The sequence below is a fragment of the Heptranchias perlo genome, chromosome 7 (genome assembly GCF_035084215.1).
Source record: "Heptranchias perlo isolate sHepPer1 chromosome 7, sHepPer1.hap1, whole genome shotgun sequence".
NCBI lineage: Eukaryota > Metazoa > Chordata > Chondrichthyes > Hexanchiformes > Hexanchidae > Heptranchias > Heptranchias perlo.
The window spans coordinates 54,948,123-54,968,032 of NC_090331.1; the positions used below are offsets into that span (position 1 = coordinate 54,948,123).

General features: G+C 36.6%; 1 protein-coding gene across 6 annotated transcripts in view; it reads left to right on the plus strand.

Annotated features, from left to right (window-relative positions):
* The window catches only part of hoxd3a (homeobox D3a), a 37,601-nt gene extending 18,068 nt beyond the window's left edge, over positions 1-19,533 (plus strand). For 2 of the 6 annotated variants that reach the window (XM_067987594.1, XM_067987595.1), the window contains 4 exons: positions 11,060-11,139; positions 16,069-16,605; positions 17,432-17,491; positions 17,986-19,533. In XM_067987594.1, coding sequence (XP_067843695.1) covers positions 16,122-16,605; positions 17,432-17,491; positions 17,986-18,734 — 1,293 coding nt within the window. In that variant the 5' untranslated portion in view covers positions 11,060-11,139; positions 16,069-16,121 and the 3' untranslated portion in view covers positions 18,735-19,533. Of the gene's footprint in view, positions 1-3,636; positions 3,826-11,059; positions 11,140-13,212; positions 13,295-14,015; positions 16,606-17,431; positions 17,492-17,985 lie in introns of those variants that run through there. The other 4 variants (XM_067987596.1, XM_067987597.1, XM_067987598.1 and 1 more) reach the window with 4 other exon arrangements.
* Positions 19,534-19,910: the final 377 nt, after the last annotated feature.

Genomic DNA, 19,910 nt, shown 5'->3' on the forward strand with positions numbered 1-19,910 from the left:
TCCTTTCGATTTTTTCCAGAACGGATGAGCGAACAACAATACGACAAGGTACACAGTTTAGAAACAGAAAACGGTCTACACAGTGTATATTTTGTTTTGTGAAGAGCCCTTTTCGTTTTTCCAGCCTATTAATCTGTAAAGAGACACTGCTGGTTGATTTAGAGGGGCAAGGACAATAGCCGAAAGTCTCTTCAATTAGGTCATTTACACCTAAACACAAATTGCTGAAGATTCTTGTTTCTGGCAGTTTTAAGGAAGCTAATGTTATGTTACAACCAGACGAAACGAGTCAGAACTTCCTGAAATACAAGATTCTATGTGCTGTGCCAATATTCTCACGATATCAATCAGTGGCACGCTGGTATGTAATGGAGATTTCGCACTCAGTTCCTTTATGCAATGCTTTAAAACGGTCATTCATTGCAGGATATCCAGATGTTTTAAACGGGATAATGACCCGGTTTTGTTACGAAGGAAGAGCTCAATTGATATTACAACATATCTACTTACTGTTTCCACTATACTATTACCCCCATAAACTAAATATATAATTATATTTATAATTCTCTCAAAGTCCTTCTGGGTACATTTAATATAAGTTTTTTGAGGAAATGTCAAATCTTTGAATGTTCAGCCTCCCAACAATAAAGCGCTTTTCTCTAATTTTTGATAGACATGAAAGCAAAGATGGGTAACGATGTTGTATTTAGTTGTGTGATTACAATTAAAGGTTATCTCCACGCATTTTTAAAATTATGAACAAAATAGGTGCATTAAACTCAGGCCGTCTTATTTCTTTCATCTGCAAAATTTGAATTTTATTAAAAGATGACGAGTATGCCCAATATTGCGTCAAAATAATTAAAGCTATTGGTAGAAAATGAATGCAAAAGGAAAAAGTCCAGAAGGGTTCGTGTTAATGTGCTATCTAATCTACTAAAAGGAAACCGAGCCAAACCGACACTCAGGAAATCATTATTCGTAATCACACAACAATTTTGATGGCAATGCCAAAGTTCCGTCAAGATACAAGTTAAGAAAATTTATTTCCTTGGAATTTCGATGTTCAACCCGTTTTTGTAGCATTCAGTAACAAAAGAAAGTTGGCGGTGCAGCTCTTTTTCCTGTCCCTTCCCTGCCCTGCAAGCTTGCAGCTGGCTTAGCTGGACATGGTCTGTTTGAAAAGGCGAATTCCACGATTCTTTGTTCTTTATAGGGTAAGCCGTGTAGTTCTCAGACTTGCACATGACATTACTATAATATATCCACGTCTTGATATTATAAATGAGTGATATTCTCTATACTATTTAAATCATTGTTTCCAGTACAAAACGCTAAGGTTCACGCGTAGCAAAGATGTCTTTTTCTGACGCCTTCATGTTGAGAAGCTGAAAAGGTATTTTACTGAAGTTCGGCTAAACTGTAGAAACAGGTTCACCAAGAGGACAAATTTTCTATTCGATTAGCTGTATTTCAGCCTGGAGGACTGACCTCTAAACCCTTGACCTTTTGGACTCAATCCTACCCTTCGCCTTTTCTATGTGTTTTAACACAGACACCATCTAGTTAAGGCCAGTTGAAATAGGTTCTCACGTACGAACTACCTCAATTTTTGCAAGTGGTAACTTCTGCGTCCATTCGCAGGCGATGCGGATTTTAGTATAATGCATGGTGCCACCAAACTCCACTTTTCTCCGGTTCCCGCACCTTACAGAAGTGACATTTCAGCTGTTGCCTACACTTTATCTCTAATGACGGAACATAGAAGTTGTTGATTTACTCAGCTTCAAACTTTGTTCATTTTCAACTCAATGTGGTCCCGCTTCCCATTCTTTGCCGTTTGAATAAAGTAAACGTTCAGAAACACTCCCAAACAATAATCTTCCAATATTTGCATTAAGTTCTCCATTAAATTCTTTATGCACAAATTGGCCCTAAAATACAGTTTTGCCACATTTATTTCTATACTTAAAATACTGGAAATCATATTGCAACGGTTGACGTTTGTGTCAAATAATGGCACGTTGTTTATTAATCCAGAATTGAAATATGTTCATGCAGCTTAATTCTATGGTAAAATACATAACAACAAACCAAAATAATAATATTACAAAATAGAAGATTTCGAGTTATGCAGTTGTAAATACTTTTATTCTCAAGCACCGTTGCATTCATATTATGGATAAAGTCCGTATAATTTCGTCATTATTCATTTTTTAATTAAAGAAGACGCATCTCGACACCGAGTGGACACAGCACCCTATTGTGTAGGTGTTTCGGTCTGGCCCATGTTAATGCTAAGCTATAACTCATAACCATCCCCAAAAAACAATCTGCATCGTCTTCTATGAAAGTTGAGTACAATGGAGCCCCCTTTCTGTTTTGTGACTACCCAGGAAAATTGAAACTAAACGAACTTTTAAAATATTTTCGTGAAATAGTCTAATCACGGAAAACGAGATCCAATGTATGCAAACAACCAAAATAAGTAGCAATTAATCAGCGACTTGTGCTGTTTTTTCCAAGATGCAATCTAAATTGCGTGAGCAAATATCTGTTAAAAGAGGCTCTAAGCAGTATATGACTTTGACTTCTGTGCAACACCTTTCTCCTTGAAAATCAGCCTACTTTTAACCGCAGTTACCACCAAGGTCAATTGATAACGTCTCACATTCATTTAGCCATGTAATTTATCAATATTTAACCTATCCAGCCACATGTATTAGCGTAGGCACTGGTTACAGTTTATAATTCAAATGTTTTAAATTCAGAAGCTTAATTATTTTCAGGTTCTTTCACTATATAATTTGTCATATAAATATCGAGTATACTAACATGAGAAATATAGAACATAAAAGTCAACAACATCATGATTTCTGAACTGTTATATTATTCAAAATTCATAACGTCACATATGATATCAATCACAATCAATCAACTTGCATATTTATATCTATGGATGCACAGCACAGTCCCCACAACCACATATAACCCTATATCTAGTTGTGTGCTGTTTGTATGTACATATGTATTATTCTATGCACGCATATAATGTACATGTGTGTGCATGTGTTTATGTATAGACATGCTCGCATATATGTACAGATGTATGTATGTATAAGTGTTTATATATACGTTGGTGTGTATGCAATAATGCATATGTGTACTTACTGTACACGCACGTGTTTATGTCCATGCGCATCTAAGGGGTAAATACATGCATAAAATGCCCCATCTTTAATTGTTTGACCTTCTTAAATATGAAACAATCTGAATATTTAGCTTCATTGAACAGATCTTAACAAACTTAAACTTAAATGATTATTGCCCACTGTTTTTTTATTGTTGTACATACACCGCACTGTTACTTCGCTTCTAGTCTGGAAAGAGGAACAGCTGAAAGGAAGGCAAAGAGTCAATACGACCATGCCATAGGCTGGTCATTCAAAGTGGGACAAAGCTGATGCAGCCCAACGCTTCTAAACAGCCATATTTGTTAGTCTTTTCCTTTAGAATTTCAAAACATATTTTTTTACCAACCTAATATTTCTCAAATGATAAAGACTTTTACATTTTATGAACTAAAATGTCCAGAAGAGGTGGCAAGATTTTATGTATCCTTTTATATTTGATTCGGCCACGTGATTTACTAAATAATTAATGCAGTACGTCCCGAAAGAAACACGGCGTCGTCATTAATCGGCCAAGCAAAGGACTCTATCACACTTGAAAAGTGAACAGATCCCAAGAATATTATATACAAATGGTCCGCTATCACACTTTGCTGTTGTAGTTCGTTGCCAGAAACTGAAAAATGGAAGCTTGGTAGGTAAACAATTTTAGTTTTGTTTCTGGTAAGATAGCAAATGAATGTAACTGTCATATATATTTGATGAATAGCGCCCTTTGCTTCTTACTATGTGCTACCAGGCGACTCTCATAAGTTGTAGTAGGCAGATAGACTGACCTTCTATTCGGATTAGCTTTAACATTTTGGAGCAACTATGATAAACTTCAGGTGCAAAAATTTGTATCGGCTGCATTTTGGAGGTGGGGGGTGGGAATGTTAGTAAGACTGCGATGGGATTATTATTAAGGCGTAGTTGTGTGTCATGAAATGGCGTAGATTTTACGGTTTAGTTGTGCTTTATTGCAAACAATGCCGGCTGTCATGGCATCTGCTGCCTATTTGTACACAGCGAAATAGAGGCCTGAGCTTATGTTGAATACCACTAGTCATATATTTTGTTTTCTTTGAGACGTATTGGAAAGCCTGTAAATGAGATTCAACTAGAACAATTGCAGGTACTTACGTCTGCAGAAAATATATTCATGGGCGTTTGGTGCTTTATTTTTTAGTCGATGTTTTGCTTTAAACGATGAAGGAAATGTCTCCTTTGAACCTATGTATTTTTTTTACAGTAAATGAGTATTTCTTTCCTACAATAGTCGGTTAACTGAGTATCCACAACACTAGAAATGTGTGTTTGACTCACTTAAAGAATAAATGGCAGTGACTGATACCCAGAACAAAAACAAATTGTATTTTCACTATTGGTACATTTTATAAGGTAATAAACTGACACAATTTTGATTTGCTGAATCTATGTTAGTATGACAATGCTGGGGAACCGTATTAAAGTATGCCTCACATATATATTACAGATAATACAATGGAGTAAAGTACAAGCATGATCTGGCTTTTTATTATTGGCCTTTTTACAGTACGTGCAAAAGATTTATTATTAGGGTAAAGATTAAAAGCAAATTATCAGTAAACATTTTCATTTCTAACATTGAATAGTAATGTAAAACCTTGCTGTAAAGAAAAGGTAGAGAACCCTTCATTCCAAAAGCATCATAATTGAAGTACCAAAGAGTGTAATAGCATTATAAACCAATAACTATTCTTCAATAACTGTAAATTACAGTGTAGGGTTTTAGTGGCATATCGTGACAGCTCTGTTCCTAAACCTCTCTGTAAAGGTGTAATTAAACTGTATAAATTACTGTGGTAAATACAGATGTCTTTGAAAAAGGATTTTATTAAGTTGGTTGCAGATATTTTACAATATGAACCTCGGCATTTATTGCTTCCGTTGCTTTTGTCACAGAACACTTCTGGAAATTGAATTTGTGCTGTCGTCACGTGTGTAAAGTCGACGTTCGTTTCCTTTTTTAATAAATTATGCATTAAAACAATAACCTATTAATTCAGTTATTCGCCGATGACAAATGCAGCGCTGTTTTACTGATGACAAAGCTGCGGTTGTGGCGCCAAGTTACTATTTTTCTGACTCTCACTTCAACTCAGTATCATCTACCGTTAAATTCTAATCCAGCAAAGAACCAGGCAGACAAGAATCAATGAAAACGCTTTAATTACAATTTTTTCATTAAATCGAAATAAAGTATTATGGTGTGGGGGGTCAACAATTTCCAACCCTGTTATAAATCACTACCAGTAATTCCTGAAAGGGTGCAAGGCTGCCGGGGCCAGGCGAAGATTGTAAATCTGTCCCTTTTATTGCTCTATGAACATATGCTGCGGTCGAAGACGTCTTCGGATCCCCATCTGATTATATTCCCCGTAAAGCCGAGTTCCCACAGTGGCAAGCATTAGCCCTTAGTTGCTTCATCTTAGTCTCCTCACAAAATTATCAGCGAAGGCATAACTTGCCGTAATCAAATAGTCCATTTACACTTCTGGGATCGAATAACATAATAATAGGAATTACTTCAAAATCGCAAGCATGGATACTTTAAACGATATAAAAGATTTTTTTCTTTACAAAATAACATAACATAATCTTTATTTTATGAACAATCGTTAGAAAACAGTTTCGAACTTGCTCAACGTAGTTCTTGAGCGAAAGCAATGCTTTAGCTAAACAGATGTAATTGTTTTATTTTCTTTTAAATAATTTATAATGCAGTAATTGCAAAGCAATATTTCTATAACGACCATACAGAGCCACAGAGGGTAAAGTAATTTAGATAAATGTTGCGTTAAGCCGGCGCTAGGTGCAATAAGGTCATGCATTACTGTCAATAGAAATGTTTTTTATTGCTATTAAATTACAGACAAATATTTCAGATATTAAAAACAGTTTGAAGTAGCATTTAACAGAAATATTAAGCAATTCGATAGAATGCAACTGAAAATTAATTTTCCATAACTAAAAACGTTATATTTCAACAAAGTAATTGCGGAAAAGGGCACAATAAGAACGGAGACAGAATTAACCAATATTCAACGCCCGGATTTGTGCTACATTTGTATAACTAGAAGTTGGCACTGGTTCCTGTGATTTAAATTGCTTCTCCTGAAAGAGAAAGGGAAAATTCCCATTAATTCCTAGTACACAGGCATCAATTTCACTACATAAAACAACAGTTAAGAACGATGATTAATTTGCCCTCCCAAAAAAAGAGGGGCGATTGGGTTTCACAGAAATCTTATCTGTTGCAGAATTCTATAGTTTAACGGTGCCTCTCAACTGGTTCAAATCCTAATCAGGATAAATAAAAAGTCCTATTCATTCGCTGGATTTTAATGTGATCACTCCACAACATTTAACCTAAATTTATGCTTGTTGTAGTTTCAATACATAATTCGTCGCTTTATTCTAAGCTTTTGTGTTGGTTTTGAGACTAATTGATATATATTTGTAAAATACTCAAATATTTTAAACCGAATTAAGTATTTTATATAAATGCGTCGCCTTAGTTATGCATATCTACAAAATCAGATTCTACAAAAATAATACTTCTTTAGTTTTATTAAGTAAATGAGTGTAATAATTAACTCAACACACGGGGAGGAATGATGATATACAATATACAGCCCTAGAGGCTGTGAAATAGCAGTAAAATACAAATCTATTGTTCAATTTAGTAGACGTGGTACTGTTCTGAAAGACGGTACCAGTGAAGTCCAGCCACACAATGCCTTTTCAAGTATTGCACAGAATATTTAATTTTCACTCAGCTCACCATTAGTGTTAATGTAAGAAGTGACTCAAAGCCCCAAACAATCCATATTAAAGAGATGTTAGTGAGGTAGCGCTGGCTCAACTTACTGGCTCAATCAGAACAATCTGGTAACACAGATCACGTGAACAAATATGCCTGTATCTTAAGGCAGCGCCTATATTTTCTGATTATAAAAGGTATCCGTTGCACTATAAAATTCATAAATTGCAACTTTTTAAAGGAATACCTACCGGTTTGTAAATACCACTTCCTCGTTGGATGCTCGATTATAAAGTCTTGATTTAGATTTAAAGCTAAAGCATCTCTGTAAGCCGTTTTTATTGGTAGTTGTCCCTGAGACTGAAGCCATTTCTATCGGGAATACCGTCTGCATTTCGTATCGAAATGTCTGTAAAACCGCAAGATCTGGTTTAAGACAGCATAGTCTGCAGACAGACGACAGAGGATATTTTTCGCAGCTGCAGGCTAAGAGATTGAGTTTGAGAAGCACAGATTTATGATAAATTGACACACAGGTAAGCAATCGTATGATAAAATGCAACCTTTAGCAGTAGGTTTGCATAATGCCTTCAGCAAGAGGGCATATTATTCATTCTAAATTGTATGAAAATCTGATACAAACTAGTGTATTGTTCCCATTTCAGTAGGAGATCAGAAAATGATTTTGTAGCATAGAATGGCGATTTATAAAGAACATTTTGCTGTTTCACGAAAGTGCGCAATTTGAGAAAGGTTAGATCGGACAAGCCAGAGCAGTCTTAGATTTGTCTTGTGGCTGTATTTTAGCTGATTCTGCGGTTTTATGTAAAAGGAAAACGAAATAAAAAGGCATGGAAACCCAGGGAACTTTTCAAACTGTCACTAGCAAACTTAGATCGTAAATCACATTAATTTGTTGTCTCTAGCTTATCGTCAGGCTGCAGTCTTCTTTGATTTATGCGCTTCAGAAATATATTGCGGGCTAAAGTTATTGCAGCAGCCTGTATAAATTATTTCTCAATTAATGTTATTGTCGTTCAAGGAAAACAATTTGTGGATTTCGAGGAACTCAGTATATCCGTATTTTTAAACATATGAAATATAAAATATCGAATATTATTTTAACTCATAACAGTCGTGTCAGAAGATATTTTCTGTAATGGATTAAATTCAATATTTTTGTAGTTATGCACTTTAACCAGTTTGTGTAGATCCTTAAGGAATAAAATACGAAACCATCCCGTTTGAATCCTATTTCCTGGTGCCTAGGCGACCGTTTCGGTCGAATTTAAATGTTAAATGTTAACTTAGTTCTTTCTCTTCCAGTTCCAGAAACGCGTTCACTTACTTTGATTAATTACTATCCAGAATACAACTGTATTATTTTCCCATTTTAAAACACAAAACGCCTTTTAATTCCCACGTTTAGACATAATATCTTAAGTTATTTCTGTATATATGATTTTGGTTTGACGTTGATATAAGGTGGGATCGGGAGTGTGATTGAAGTTGCTTTTTTTTTATTCCAATTTTTAAAGCCAATAGAACTATAGTATTATTCGTTGTAATTTTATTGTTAATAGTTCATGATAGAGAAAGTTTCGTTTTTTTCTTAATGAAAATGTGTACATATAAATTGTCCAAATCCATATGTGTGTATGTGGATTTGGATATTGGCTCAGAGTGTCCACAGGTATAAAGTTGTTTCGCAGTGTCCGTATGTGCCTTGCTCGGTGAAAACTTTTGAGTCGAACATTTTTCATTGCTGCATGCCTCGAAGCTGTTGGGCTGCCATGTTAGTCAGCTGAATCCAATTACTGTGAGCAGCATTTCATTTTGCTCGATGGGGCCACTCACTTATAACTTCACCTAAAATTTCAATAAACCTCTCTTCAGCTCACGTCATGGTAACTATCAACATTCGCCTGATGGTGTGGCTTCAAAACTTTTCATCTCTGAATAAAGTCAAAACTTTTCAGGCACCGCGTACAGTAACCGCCTTGGACTTATAGAGAGATTGTGCTCCATTATGTTCTGGCAGACAGTAAAAGTACTGAAAACGTAATCAGTCCCAAGTTTTTCTGCCAACTTAGTTTAGCAATTTAGGAAAGTGACAAAGGAAGTTTTGCAGAACTTTTCGACGTATTAATTCTGCTAACACTATTTACATGGTTAGTCTGCTTATACGATTTTAGGGTCGTAATATGAGAGCTCCCTTATAATGTTGCGAAATTAATAAGCAAGATGTTTAAAAACTTACCGTCCAGATCATAGCTGAGCACACTTAAGTTATCAAGAACAGCTTGAAAGCAACCAAAGTGTTTAAAGCTTGTCGACTGCACTCGCTTGCCTTGGAAATTAGCGACTTTACCCTGCAATTACTTTACTTACTTCCAGTGATTACAGAGAAATAAAAGCTTTTAAATTGACGTATGGCCACGTGAATACATTACACACATTATAGTGGGAGGCATTGGACCGAGGACCTGATGTCTTGCCGACTGTGATTTGGATCCTCTTCTAACTTCAAATTATATCGACACAAGTTGGTGAGACTAGTTTGTAAAGTGCTGCGCCTTAGTGGGATTAAAGAGGGATAGAAAAGCCATGGTGAAGTTGTGTGATGGGCTGTATTGTGAGGTAGTGGAGGCGCTTCCGTTGGTTGTTCATTAAGTGGTGAGTTATTGCTGTATAAGCCAAAGGTCAATTCAAAGGCTTATGACTCTTACATATTGTCAGCTAATGACCGTGATTTCTTTGTGCATTTGATCTGCCACAGTTGCTGCTTTTCTTAAATGTATTTTCAAATTTAAGCATGCATTTTGAATTGATATAAAATTCACTAAAATACCGTTTCTGCACGACTTCAGCTTCCGTTCATGCTCCCTCTGCCTCTTGCACATTGATTTGGAGTTTGGAGCCTGTTTGGATGCTCCAATCGTGCTGTATTATTGCATTTTAGTTACTTTTTGTATAACTAAGCCATTTATTGCGCGTGTTATGATCATGCCTAATCGATATAAAGCAATACGTGATGTTTGGTAATCCCAATGACAAAGCATAAGCGCCTGTCAATTTAATACATTATTCATGAGTTTTATACATGGCGCCAGGCTCTTTCTTGCAAACCTCCATATTTGTATTGTTACGTTGGCTTGTTTTAAAATGTTCGACAACAGTGGTAATTTTTCATTAAACTTATATATTTAAACATCAACGAGAAAATAAATAAATATGTATTTTTTTATATTGAAGAATGTTGATACTAAACTGTCAGTTTACAGATATTGGTTTGGAGCAGATTCGAGGAAACCAAACGATTGCACGATATAAAATTGTGATTCTTATTTAATGCTCCGTTCAGGCCCCGCTTCCATTAAAAGGCCACCACAGAACAATGTATTTTCCTACCCAGAGCAGTAGGCCCCAAAATGCTCATTGGGTAATATAAAAGCTGGCGCTACACCCTCGAGGCACATTTCTGGTACTTAAAATGGGAGCTTGGATATGAAATGCTTGATGCTATTAATAGATTTATGTTTCCGCAATAACAATTTGAATTATGAAAATCCCTTGAAATAAATGATTTGATAATGTGTATTCAAGTTCTCGGGAGGCATTCTTTGCCAAATACTTCCAAAAAAGCCAAGTTACGTATTCTAATCTTTACTAATATTAAAACGGTAATCTACTTAATCCGTTCTTTCGGTGTTTTTTAAAAAATCCGCTGACAATGCGGCTCGCACTCATTAATCACACAACATTGCTATTCAGTAACATCGTGTTTCTAATTTCTGGAGGGAAGAAAGTGATGCCCAATATTTTTTTTCTTTTTAAAAGAATAGTCAAATGCCATAGTTATTGGATTAAAGCCCACAAGGAAACGTTGTTTTTTCACACATTTTTTTATGTAAATAATAAAACCAATACATTGTGTATGGAGTAAAATGGATCTGCACGGCCTGTTGCAAATTCTTTTCCTTTCATTGTTTGATGGCAACCAGGAAGATGACCTAAGATATGTGAGATATAGAGAAAAATTATTAATGTATTTGAAAGTATTAATTATATATTCTTCTTTCAGAACAAAGCCAGCGAGCTCTGGTCAATCCGGAGAGATTCCAAATCCAATCCAAAAAAAAGCAAATAGAAAAATTGTGTGTGGTGAGTTGTTTTTCTTTTCGCTCCTTTTCGCTTTTAGCAACACTGAATTCGGAGTTCCGTTGGACTCTGTGCGTTTAATAAATAACTGAGATTTACCCATGGGGAATTAGTTCAAAGTTTTATATCTTAACCACCAGAACACATATAGCAGAAATGAAACATATTCTTGAACAGGCAGGGACGTGGTCCTTGGTTCGTCATTTGTGGCTATGCTCGTGCTGTCCGCCTCTGAATCTGCTTGAACTCTGTGCTAGAACCATTACTTTTGTAAAATAATCGGTAATTTTGATAACTTGATAACTTGGTCTGCATCATATTAACACGTATGGATTGCAGATCATAAAGGCCTTCAAAAGAACTAATAAAATTGAAAACGGGAGAAAATGAAATTTTACTTAAGCTAATGACTTTATGGCAACTCTTAATGCGCAGAATAAACTATGAAGTATGTTTATTGCCTATATCTTAACCTATGTGCGTTTCGTTAAATCTCCAATCTTTATCTAGAAGGGGGGAAAGTGATTCGTTCGAAACATAATATTCCCTCCCGTTACTTTTACTCCAGTTCTACGATCATTATCGTTTAATCTTACTCAGTTTCAACTTGATATACTTGTTTCCATCCTTTTTTTTTGCAACTCACATCACAGTTAGACACGAGACGGACACATTTGCTCGTACCAAATACCTAGTTTATAATTTAATAGGGTTGTACACTGGAATCATTTTTGTGGACAAACCACAAGGACAGATTGTGAATTGGAGATAGGGACGGCACAATGCATGCAACTTTTACCGTCTAGAATGAATGTGTTTACCCCACTTACTCTATGTAGAATAAAGTAAATTATATTAAAAATCAGTTAAAAGCTGAATCGGGGAGAATATTGGTTTTATGAAGGGATGGTGCCGTCTCTCTCTCCAATCCTGGATTATTGTACCAGGGACCTTGGGAAAATATAACAGAAGGCAAATCATTCCAATTTAAAATAAAGTTCTTAGATGTCTACAGTTTAGGAAGCAGCCGCAGATCTGGAAGAGATTGTGTGATCCAAGCTGAAATATGAACAGATGTGCATATCCAACCAGATTCCTTGTTAGAATTGATCCGCAAAGTACAAACATAATCAACAATAATCTTCTTCTTCTGGAGAGGGGTGGCTGAAGGCAGCAAATATTTGAGTTGGATTTTTAACAAAATATATCATATGATTAAGCAAGTTCTGAAAATTTGTAGAATTAGTTACAATTTAAAATATCTGAGCGGATCACATTACATTGTAAACGCCCGCCAGTCACTGAGTAGGATAGAAAAGTTTTTTTTTCCGTTTTTCCCCCTTTCTCCCGACTTCATACCTGAAATCAAACCTTTAATTTCAAATTTGGTTCCCAGCTGGCGATTATCAAAAACAACTTTCAGTTCCTCCTGCTCGAGCCACGCGGTTCTGTTAGATGTGAAAAGCTTGTGGTCTGAAACGGATTTTAAATTCCCTGGCAACTTTCAATGGCTTATATAAAATCCTGCAAGAGCTGGCGAAACGCCTCGTAGATAAGAAACTTGCGGAGTATGGGGATTCTTTTTCTGGTCTTTCCTCCTACGCTCTAGCTGTTTTACACTTCTGAAGATAGCAAGTCTTTGGAAAGTGTTTTTCTTTTCATTCTGTAGTGAAGCATTTAAGTCCATATCACTAGCAGTCATAAATTTTGCGTAGCACACAATGACAGGTGCATTGATATGCACTGTGAGGGCTCTAGCTTCTTAATAACAACGAACTGCCCACCTTTATAGATGGCTTTTAAATACTTATGCTACTCTACTAATATTAGACTGAAAATTAAAAGAAAACGGAAAGCGATTATTTGCTTAGTGTTTCAATGATAGATTCTGCCGTTCAGAGGTCTGGCCTTGGAAAAATAAAACAGTACAAGTGAGATCAAATGATGCACCATAATATATAGTAAATAGGTAGAGAAAATGTGACGAACGAAGTAGTTTTATTGATATTTTCTCCTGTCTGTATTAAAGTAGTTTAACTTTCGTAACACCGCTCTTTACACGATGCTTGAAATCTGCGACAATGGAAAATGGAAATTTGACTTCGATCCTTTCATGGTGCATGGGGCACTGTTACCTCCTTCGGCCTTCCAGCTTTCGGTCAGTGTTGTAGTAAGACTTGCCATTTATGTTGACCAAAAGTACTTAATAATTCGCTACCTTATTTTTCGGCCATGGGCCCCACGATTACAGACAATGTATTCGGAAACACACCAAAAAGAAAGTGGTGATGGCCCATACCAAGGTGTTACTTATCAAATCTTTGTATTAGGTGATGCACCCTTGCATTTAGAAAACATGTAAGGTAAGATAGATCTGAAAGATGAACGCAGAAACAGTTGACCATTGTCCAAATGATTTATGGCCCATGGCTGCGATTTAGGTTCAAGCAGAGTTCACAAGCAGTTGGTGTTTCTGAACCAGATCTGCCGCTTCACCACAGCCTTTTCACAATTATATTAATGTTCGTTTTGATATTCTGAAGATAGCGTCTTCAAATGCACTACCAACGAGAAGGCTGGCTGCAGTGGCGAAGGCTCAGACCACATGGCAGTAAATAATACTGGGTTACTTTCTTATCTCTTACACATAACGCAGATTAGATGGGGAGAGGGGGAGGTGGGGGTGGGTGAACAGAAATGTAATTAGATTTCAGATAAATGGCCAAGCAAAGGGCAGAAATATCATGCCAAATTTATTAAACTAAAATGGCGAGCATGGGTAGGAGGTGAAAGCTGGGTAACAAAAGATAACGAAACACATAGAAACAAACAACATAGAGCAGGAAAGCAAAACATTGAATGGCATTTTTTTCTTAAAGGAACAGCTGAGATGTGCACGTGTGCCTGACTGCAACTTTGGAGGCCGCAGATCATAAACCTCATATTTCATTATAATGTCAGGTCTTGTATGGCTGAAGGCTTTTTCTAAATGAATAGAAAATCTATTTGTGACGTGATATAGTAGCCAGATAAGTCATACGTCCAGTGGCTGTGATGGTTTATATAGCAATATGTTTTATTTAAATGATTTTGCAGACCAGATATTATACTTAAAACTTAAAACCCCGGTCAATCATTTTCGTGTAACGTTTCAAGTTTATATATTTCACAATGATTTGTTTTATTGCGCGTTTTGATTATTTAATTCCAGTCACAACAATAACCTCCCAGTTTTACAAATAACTTAGGACACCCTAACTCCGAGAACAAGGTACCATGCTTCAATCGAAAATGCTTGGCTTTATTGCTGAGCCCCCCAGTTCAGCTTGTTGGGAGGTCTCCTCACTATGTTAGATACATACTTTTAAAACATCTCCTGTCGAGAGATTGCGAGAAATAAAATGCAATTAGTTTACTAATAAATTCGCAAATAACTAAACCAGCAACACTAGATTTAAAAACCGCCAGAGGAATGTTTAGTAGAATGATGTTAGGGTCGAAAAAGATTTAGATAGCATATAAATATGTATATTTAGAAATATATTTTTAAAATGTGATCTTTCAATTCGTTTATACGTAATATAGTGTATTTAAGCAGCTATTGCTACAATTACACTAGTCTGGTCTTCATTGTCTCAAATCGATTCTAATATTATGAAACGTTTTTTGACTTAAAGAAAGATTGGCGGTTAGTAAAGGCTAAACAAAGCCATTCATTCGCTTTTTTTGTTTCTGTTTAGCTCAAGTATTCTAATGTGATGATCTTTTTTCGTCATATATGTACTAAAATGATCATCTATCCAGTAATTGGTGTTATTTTGCACACAACTGCATAAACTAAAGCCGATGTAAGCAGCAGAGTGCAGATGTAAAATGCTGACTTGCTTATTTCTTAGTTTTAATTAGAACAAAGAGATTGAATAGATGCTAGTTATACTTTAACTACTCTGCCTGTCCCCTGTCATAAAGCAGAAAGATGTAACAGAAAGAAGCACATTCGCTTCATACAAACCTCTATTACGTTGAAGAAAAAGAAACCAACAATGGCGAGGGAACACTTCGCTGGTTTTTCAGGTTTTGGAACTGGTCCGATCCATCATGTCCTGTGTAACACTGTCTAGATCACAGAATAAAACGGTCTGTACCCACAGCAAATGCTGTAGGCAAATAAGTCGTCTGTGACTATGGTATTTTCGCTCTTCTTAAGAGGGGCCTTTTTGTTTCTCACCATTATAAAAATGGCCTCAATCAGTGAAGCCATCTGGAATAGCACTGAGTGTCCCATCGAAGTCCACTTATATCAAGCATGGCTGGGACATATTTAGCGTTCTTTAACTTCCATTGCTTTGAGGCTATAGAATAATAAAGCCATAGTATAACATTGGTTGTTTTCCATACGATTTAAAATATTTCAGATAATGGAGTTTATTACATTTCATGGCTGTCTGTTTTGTAATTATTATTTGTTAAAAAATCCAATTACAGTATTTATAAAATGATCTTTTGTCGGTGGAGGGTCTTAATCGATGAGTAATGCATCATGTATTGAAATATTAATAAATAGGCATCGCAGTGGAACGGACTTGTAATAATTTATACATCATTTGAACTATATTTTCTACAGGTTTTGAAAATAGTCACTTCAACTAATTGAAGCTAATTCCTCGGGACTCAGGAAGGCGCCAACACTTAAACATCTTGTAAAATTATAAAAGTCTTCCAGAATTTGTCAAATAATATATTTTACATTTTAGCAATTTCCTGATTGTCTTGTAAAATACTAGTTCTTAGACTTGTAGCAGAAAAAAACACATTTCTGCTAACGGGTGTAATGTGAGATTTTATTTATGGGTTGCCGTTTTATGCTCTTCACGCTGAATTATGAGTTCCTAATGTTTCACCATTATTGTTTTTTTGCCTCATAACCCCTAGGACTGCTGCAGACTGGCGATTGGTGTAACAGTGCCACGTGATCGAAGGTGTCAATGCTATTCGATAAGGGTGTCAAGACCCTGTCATTTCGAAATAGCGAGATGCAAAAAACGACTTACTACGATAACTCCGGAATATTCGGTGGTTACTCCTACCAAAAGTCCAACGCATACAGCTACAGCTCTAGTCACCAGGCCTACCCGCCACCGTCTGTTGAAAATGATTATCAGAGTTCGACGTGCCCCATTCAGACATCTAGCATCAGAGCCCCAAGCCATAAGCCCACCGATATAAATGGCAGTTGTATGAGAACAAGTGGCAGTCAGGGCACTGCCCAGCCCCCAAGCATCAATGAGCCACAGCAGCCACCTCCTTTACCACCCTCACCCAATGCAAGCAACACCTCAACACAGAAAAGAAACAAGTCTATTCCAAATTCTTCCGCCAGCCCAGCTGCTACTCTCACCAAGCAAATCTTCCCATGGATGAAAGAGTCTCGACAAAATGCCAAGCAGAAAAACAACTGCACAGTTGCAGGTATCCGTTAGCATTTCACTTTTTTCAACTTTAAACCACATCTAGTCTCTTAACAATTGGAAAGAAAGTTTACCAAAAGAATGTCGCACATGGGTGGGAGTATTTTTCTTCTATTTTACTTCCGGTGACTGGGGAGAGTTAAGGGATTATTACAATTTTTCAGGGGATTGCATACAGCACCTTAGGGATAAAGTGTACGCCATTGTACCTTTAGTGACCACGATAATAATGTGGACATATTAAAACATTTCTGGTTGAGTAACTGGCCTATTCTGGGAAGATTGATCAGGAAAAATAGGACTGGCAGGATTTTCTGAAAATGTGGATTGACCCTTCCCTTTGATGCTCAAACGTCACACGGTGAAATCCTAATATATGCAATTCTTGGAGACAGCTCAAATAATTCCATTTTATCACTGGGGACTTCGCTATGGACAGACCAGAATCTAATAAAATACGTTCTTGTCAAAAATTTGTTTTATAAATTGATTTGATAATATTTGATCTCATCTTATCCTTTCGCTCATTCACGTTGCATGTAAATACAGAAGTTCGAGCACATATGACCCAAGTATGGTATATGATAGGAATACTTTTAATGGGAACCATGCTTCATATTCTAATTGTGTTCTCGTGGGTATTATCAATCGATACAACTGTAATTTAAACGAAAATAGTTAAACACTGTTCAATTTTTACAATGAAATGAAATACATATCAAGACGACCACCCATTGAACCGTATTATTACAAGATAACAGAATATCAAACAACCTATTACTTCCCAAACTACGCATAAAAAATGAAGCTTTTCTACTCCTATGTAGATCAGACTAAATGCAAGCTGGCAAACAACAATAAGCAAGTCTTATGTTACAAAATTAAAGGTAAATACTTTTAAGTAAATATTTTCATTAACATTTATTCATGTGAAATTCATGTTTTGTTATGTTATTGAAACTTCTGCTGGGAACTCCCAAGAAGAAGTCGGAATAAATAGAAGCTCACGAATCAGCAAACAGCATTTACAGCGAGTGTTAAAGAAAAGAAAGAACTTGCATTTATATAGCGCCTTTCACGACCTCAGGACGTCCCAAAGGGCTTTACAGCTATTGAAGTACAGTACTTTAGAAATGTAGTCACTGTTGTAATGTTACAGCATGTATTAATCCACGTCTGCCTGTCATCGAAATGATCCCGTTCAGATAGTCAGCTTTGGCGACATATTGTAATAGCCTGGGGGAGCGAAATGGTTAAAGAATCGGTTTATACTTGTTTACTGGTTCAGTATTAGGATAATGACGCGGCAGGGGTTTGTAGGTAGGGCGTGCATGTTTACATATTTATGTATAGATACTAATATAATGTTTTCGTTCTGTAGGCGACAATTGTGAGGATAAAAGCCCTCCAGGCCCAGCCTCCAAGAGAGTACGTACAGCCTACACCAGCGCACAGCTGGTCGAACTAGAAAAGGAGTTTCATTTTAATCGTTATCTGTGCCGTCCTCGGCGAGTTGAAATGGCAAACTTATTAAACCTAACCGAACGCCAGATAAAGATTTGGTTCCAGAACAGAAGAATGAAGTATAAAAAAGATCAAAAGGCCAAAGGGATCATGCACTCCCCTGTTGGACAGTCTCCAGACAGAAGTCCGCTTTTAAACGCGCCAAATAACATTGGATTCTCAAGCCAGCTCCCCACTGTCAACAGTCTGAGTTACGAAGCTCCTTCACCAACATCTTTCACCAAATCGCAGCAAAATATGTACGGCTTGGCTGCTTACACTGCACCCCTTAATAGCTGCCTACCCCAGCAGAAAAGGTACCCGGGCTCAGAGTACGACCATCACACAATGCAGGGCAATGGTAGTTTTGCCAATCATAATTTACAGGGCAGCCCTGTATATGTTGGAGGGAACTTTGTTGATTCAATGCCAGCTTCTGGTCCGATGTTCAACCTTAGCCATCTTCCTCATCCTTCATCAGCCACTGTGGACTATAGCTGCTCTGCTCAAATACCAGGCAATCACCACCATGGACCTTGTGATCCCCATCCTACATATACAGACCTGACTCCTCATCACACATCTCAGGGAAGAATTCAAGAAGCGCCCAAACTAACACATCTGTAACGGACTAGCACGGTTTGCCAAGCGATGTCACTTCGCTTTTTTATTACCTCATTTGTATCAAATATTCTTCTGCTATGAGACTGCTACAGCATTTGTCCACCACTCATTTTCTATCCGTTGCATTGCTTTTCTGTGTTTATTTAAGGGTCTACACGTCAGCCGTCCCTTTCGGTAAGATCCTGGCATAATGCAGAATGCAAATAGAGGAACAATTGCTTGAAATAGGTGCTTTTGAAGGTAAGACATAATGGCGTCAGTCGTCAGCAAACCCTTCTTAATGTGGATTTTAAAGACTAATAATTCTATACATTCCACTTTGGTGGGATTCTGTCTGTAACTGGTCTTACTGCCCAGAATGTCAGCTGTGTACTTTTCAGTAATGAACGAACTGCATTGAACATCAATGATATGTATTTATTATTTTAAATCGAAAACAAAAAAGATTTTTCTATCACTTATTTATCCTCGTCTTAATGTATTTATGTGAGATTTATAGATCTTATACAATCTGACTTTGAACTGTTTGATCCATGTCTGTTACAATCATATTTCTCCTCTTTAGTAAACCTGGGTTTAAACTAGATGAGAGGATAGTTTTTTGAGCAGTTGTATCAGTGGCTGGTGTTTGTAGATTATGTAAGGGTTATCTCTGAAAGCAAATTGTAAGTTATGACTGTAGCAAATCAGAGAAAATGTGACACTACACAATAGACTACACATTTCTATAAGAATACTTTATTTCAATTGTCTGGTACTATTTCAACAGATATTTAGAATAAAAATGTGTTCTTTGAACAAACCTGTAGCCTTTATTTATGAATATATATGCACCGTGCCAGCTGGATGCTTCGCCATCTTGTCTCCTCACTTCTCATTAATACAACACAAGCTGACTGCAGCCAGAGACTGGGATCTGAAGCTGTTTAGCAGAGCTGCGTTCTGTTTAAATGCCTATTTGCAAAACGATATACGCATGTGCCAATGCGACGTTATTATTTATGAAATAATGTGAAAAATCATCGCTATGATCTTGTATTTTAACCAACAATGGAATGTTGCCCCATACATATGAAGAGTTAAGAGACATGCACACAAGATAACAAGAAGGAAACAAAGAGAAAGAGAGAATGGAGGCGAGGACGAGAAAAAACGTGGCAAAACAGCACTATACAAATA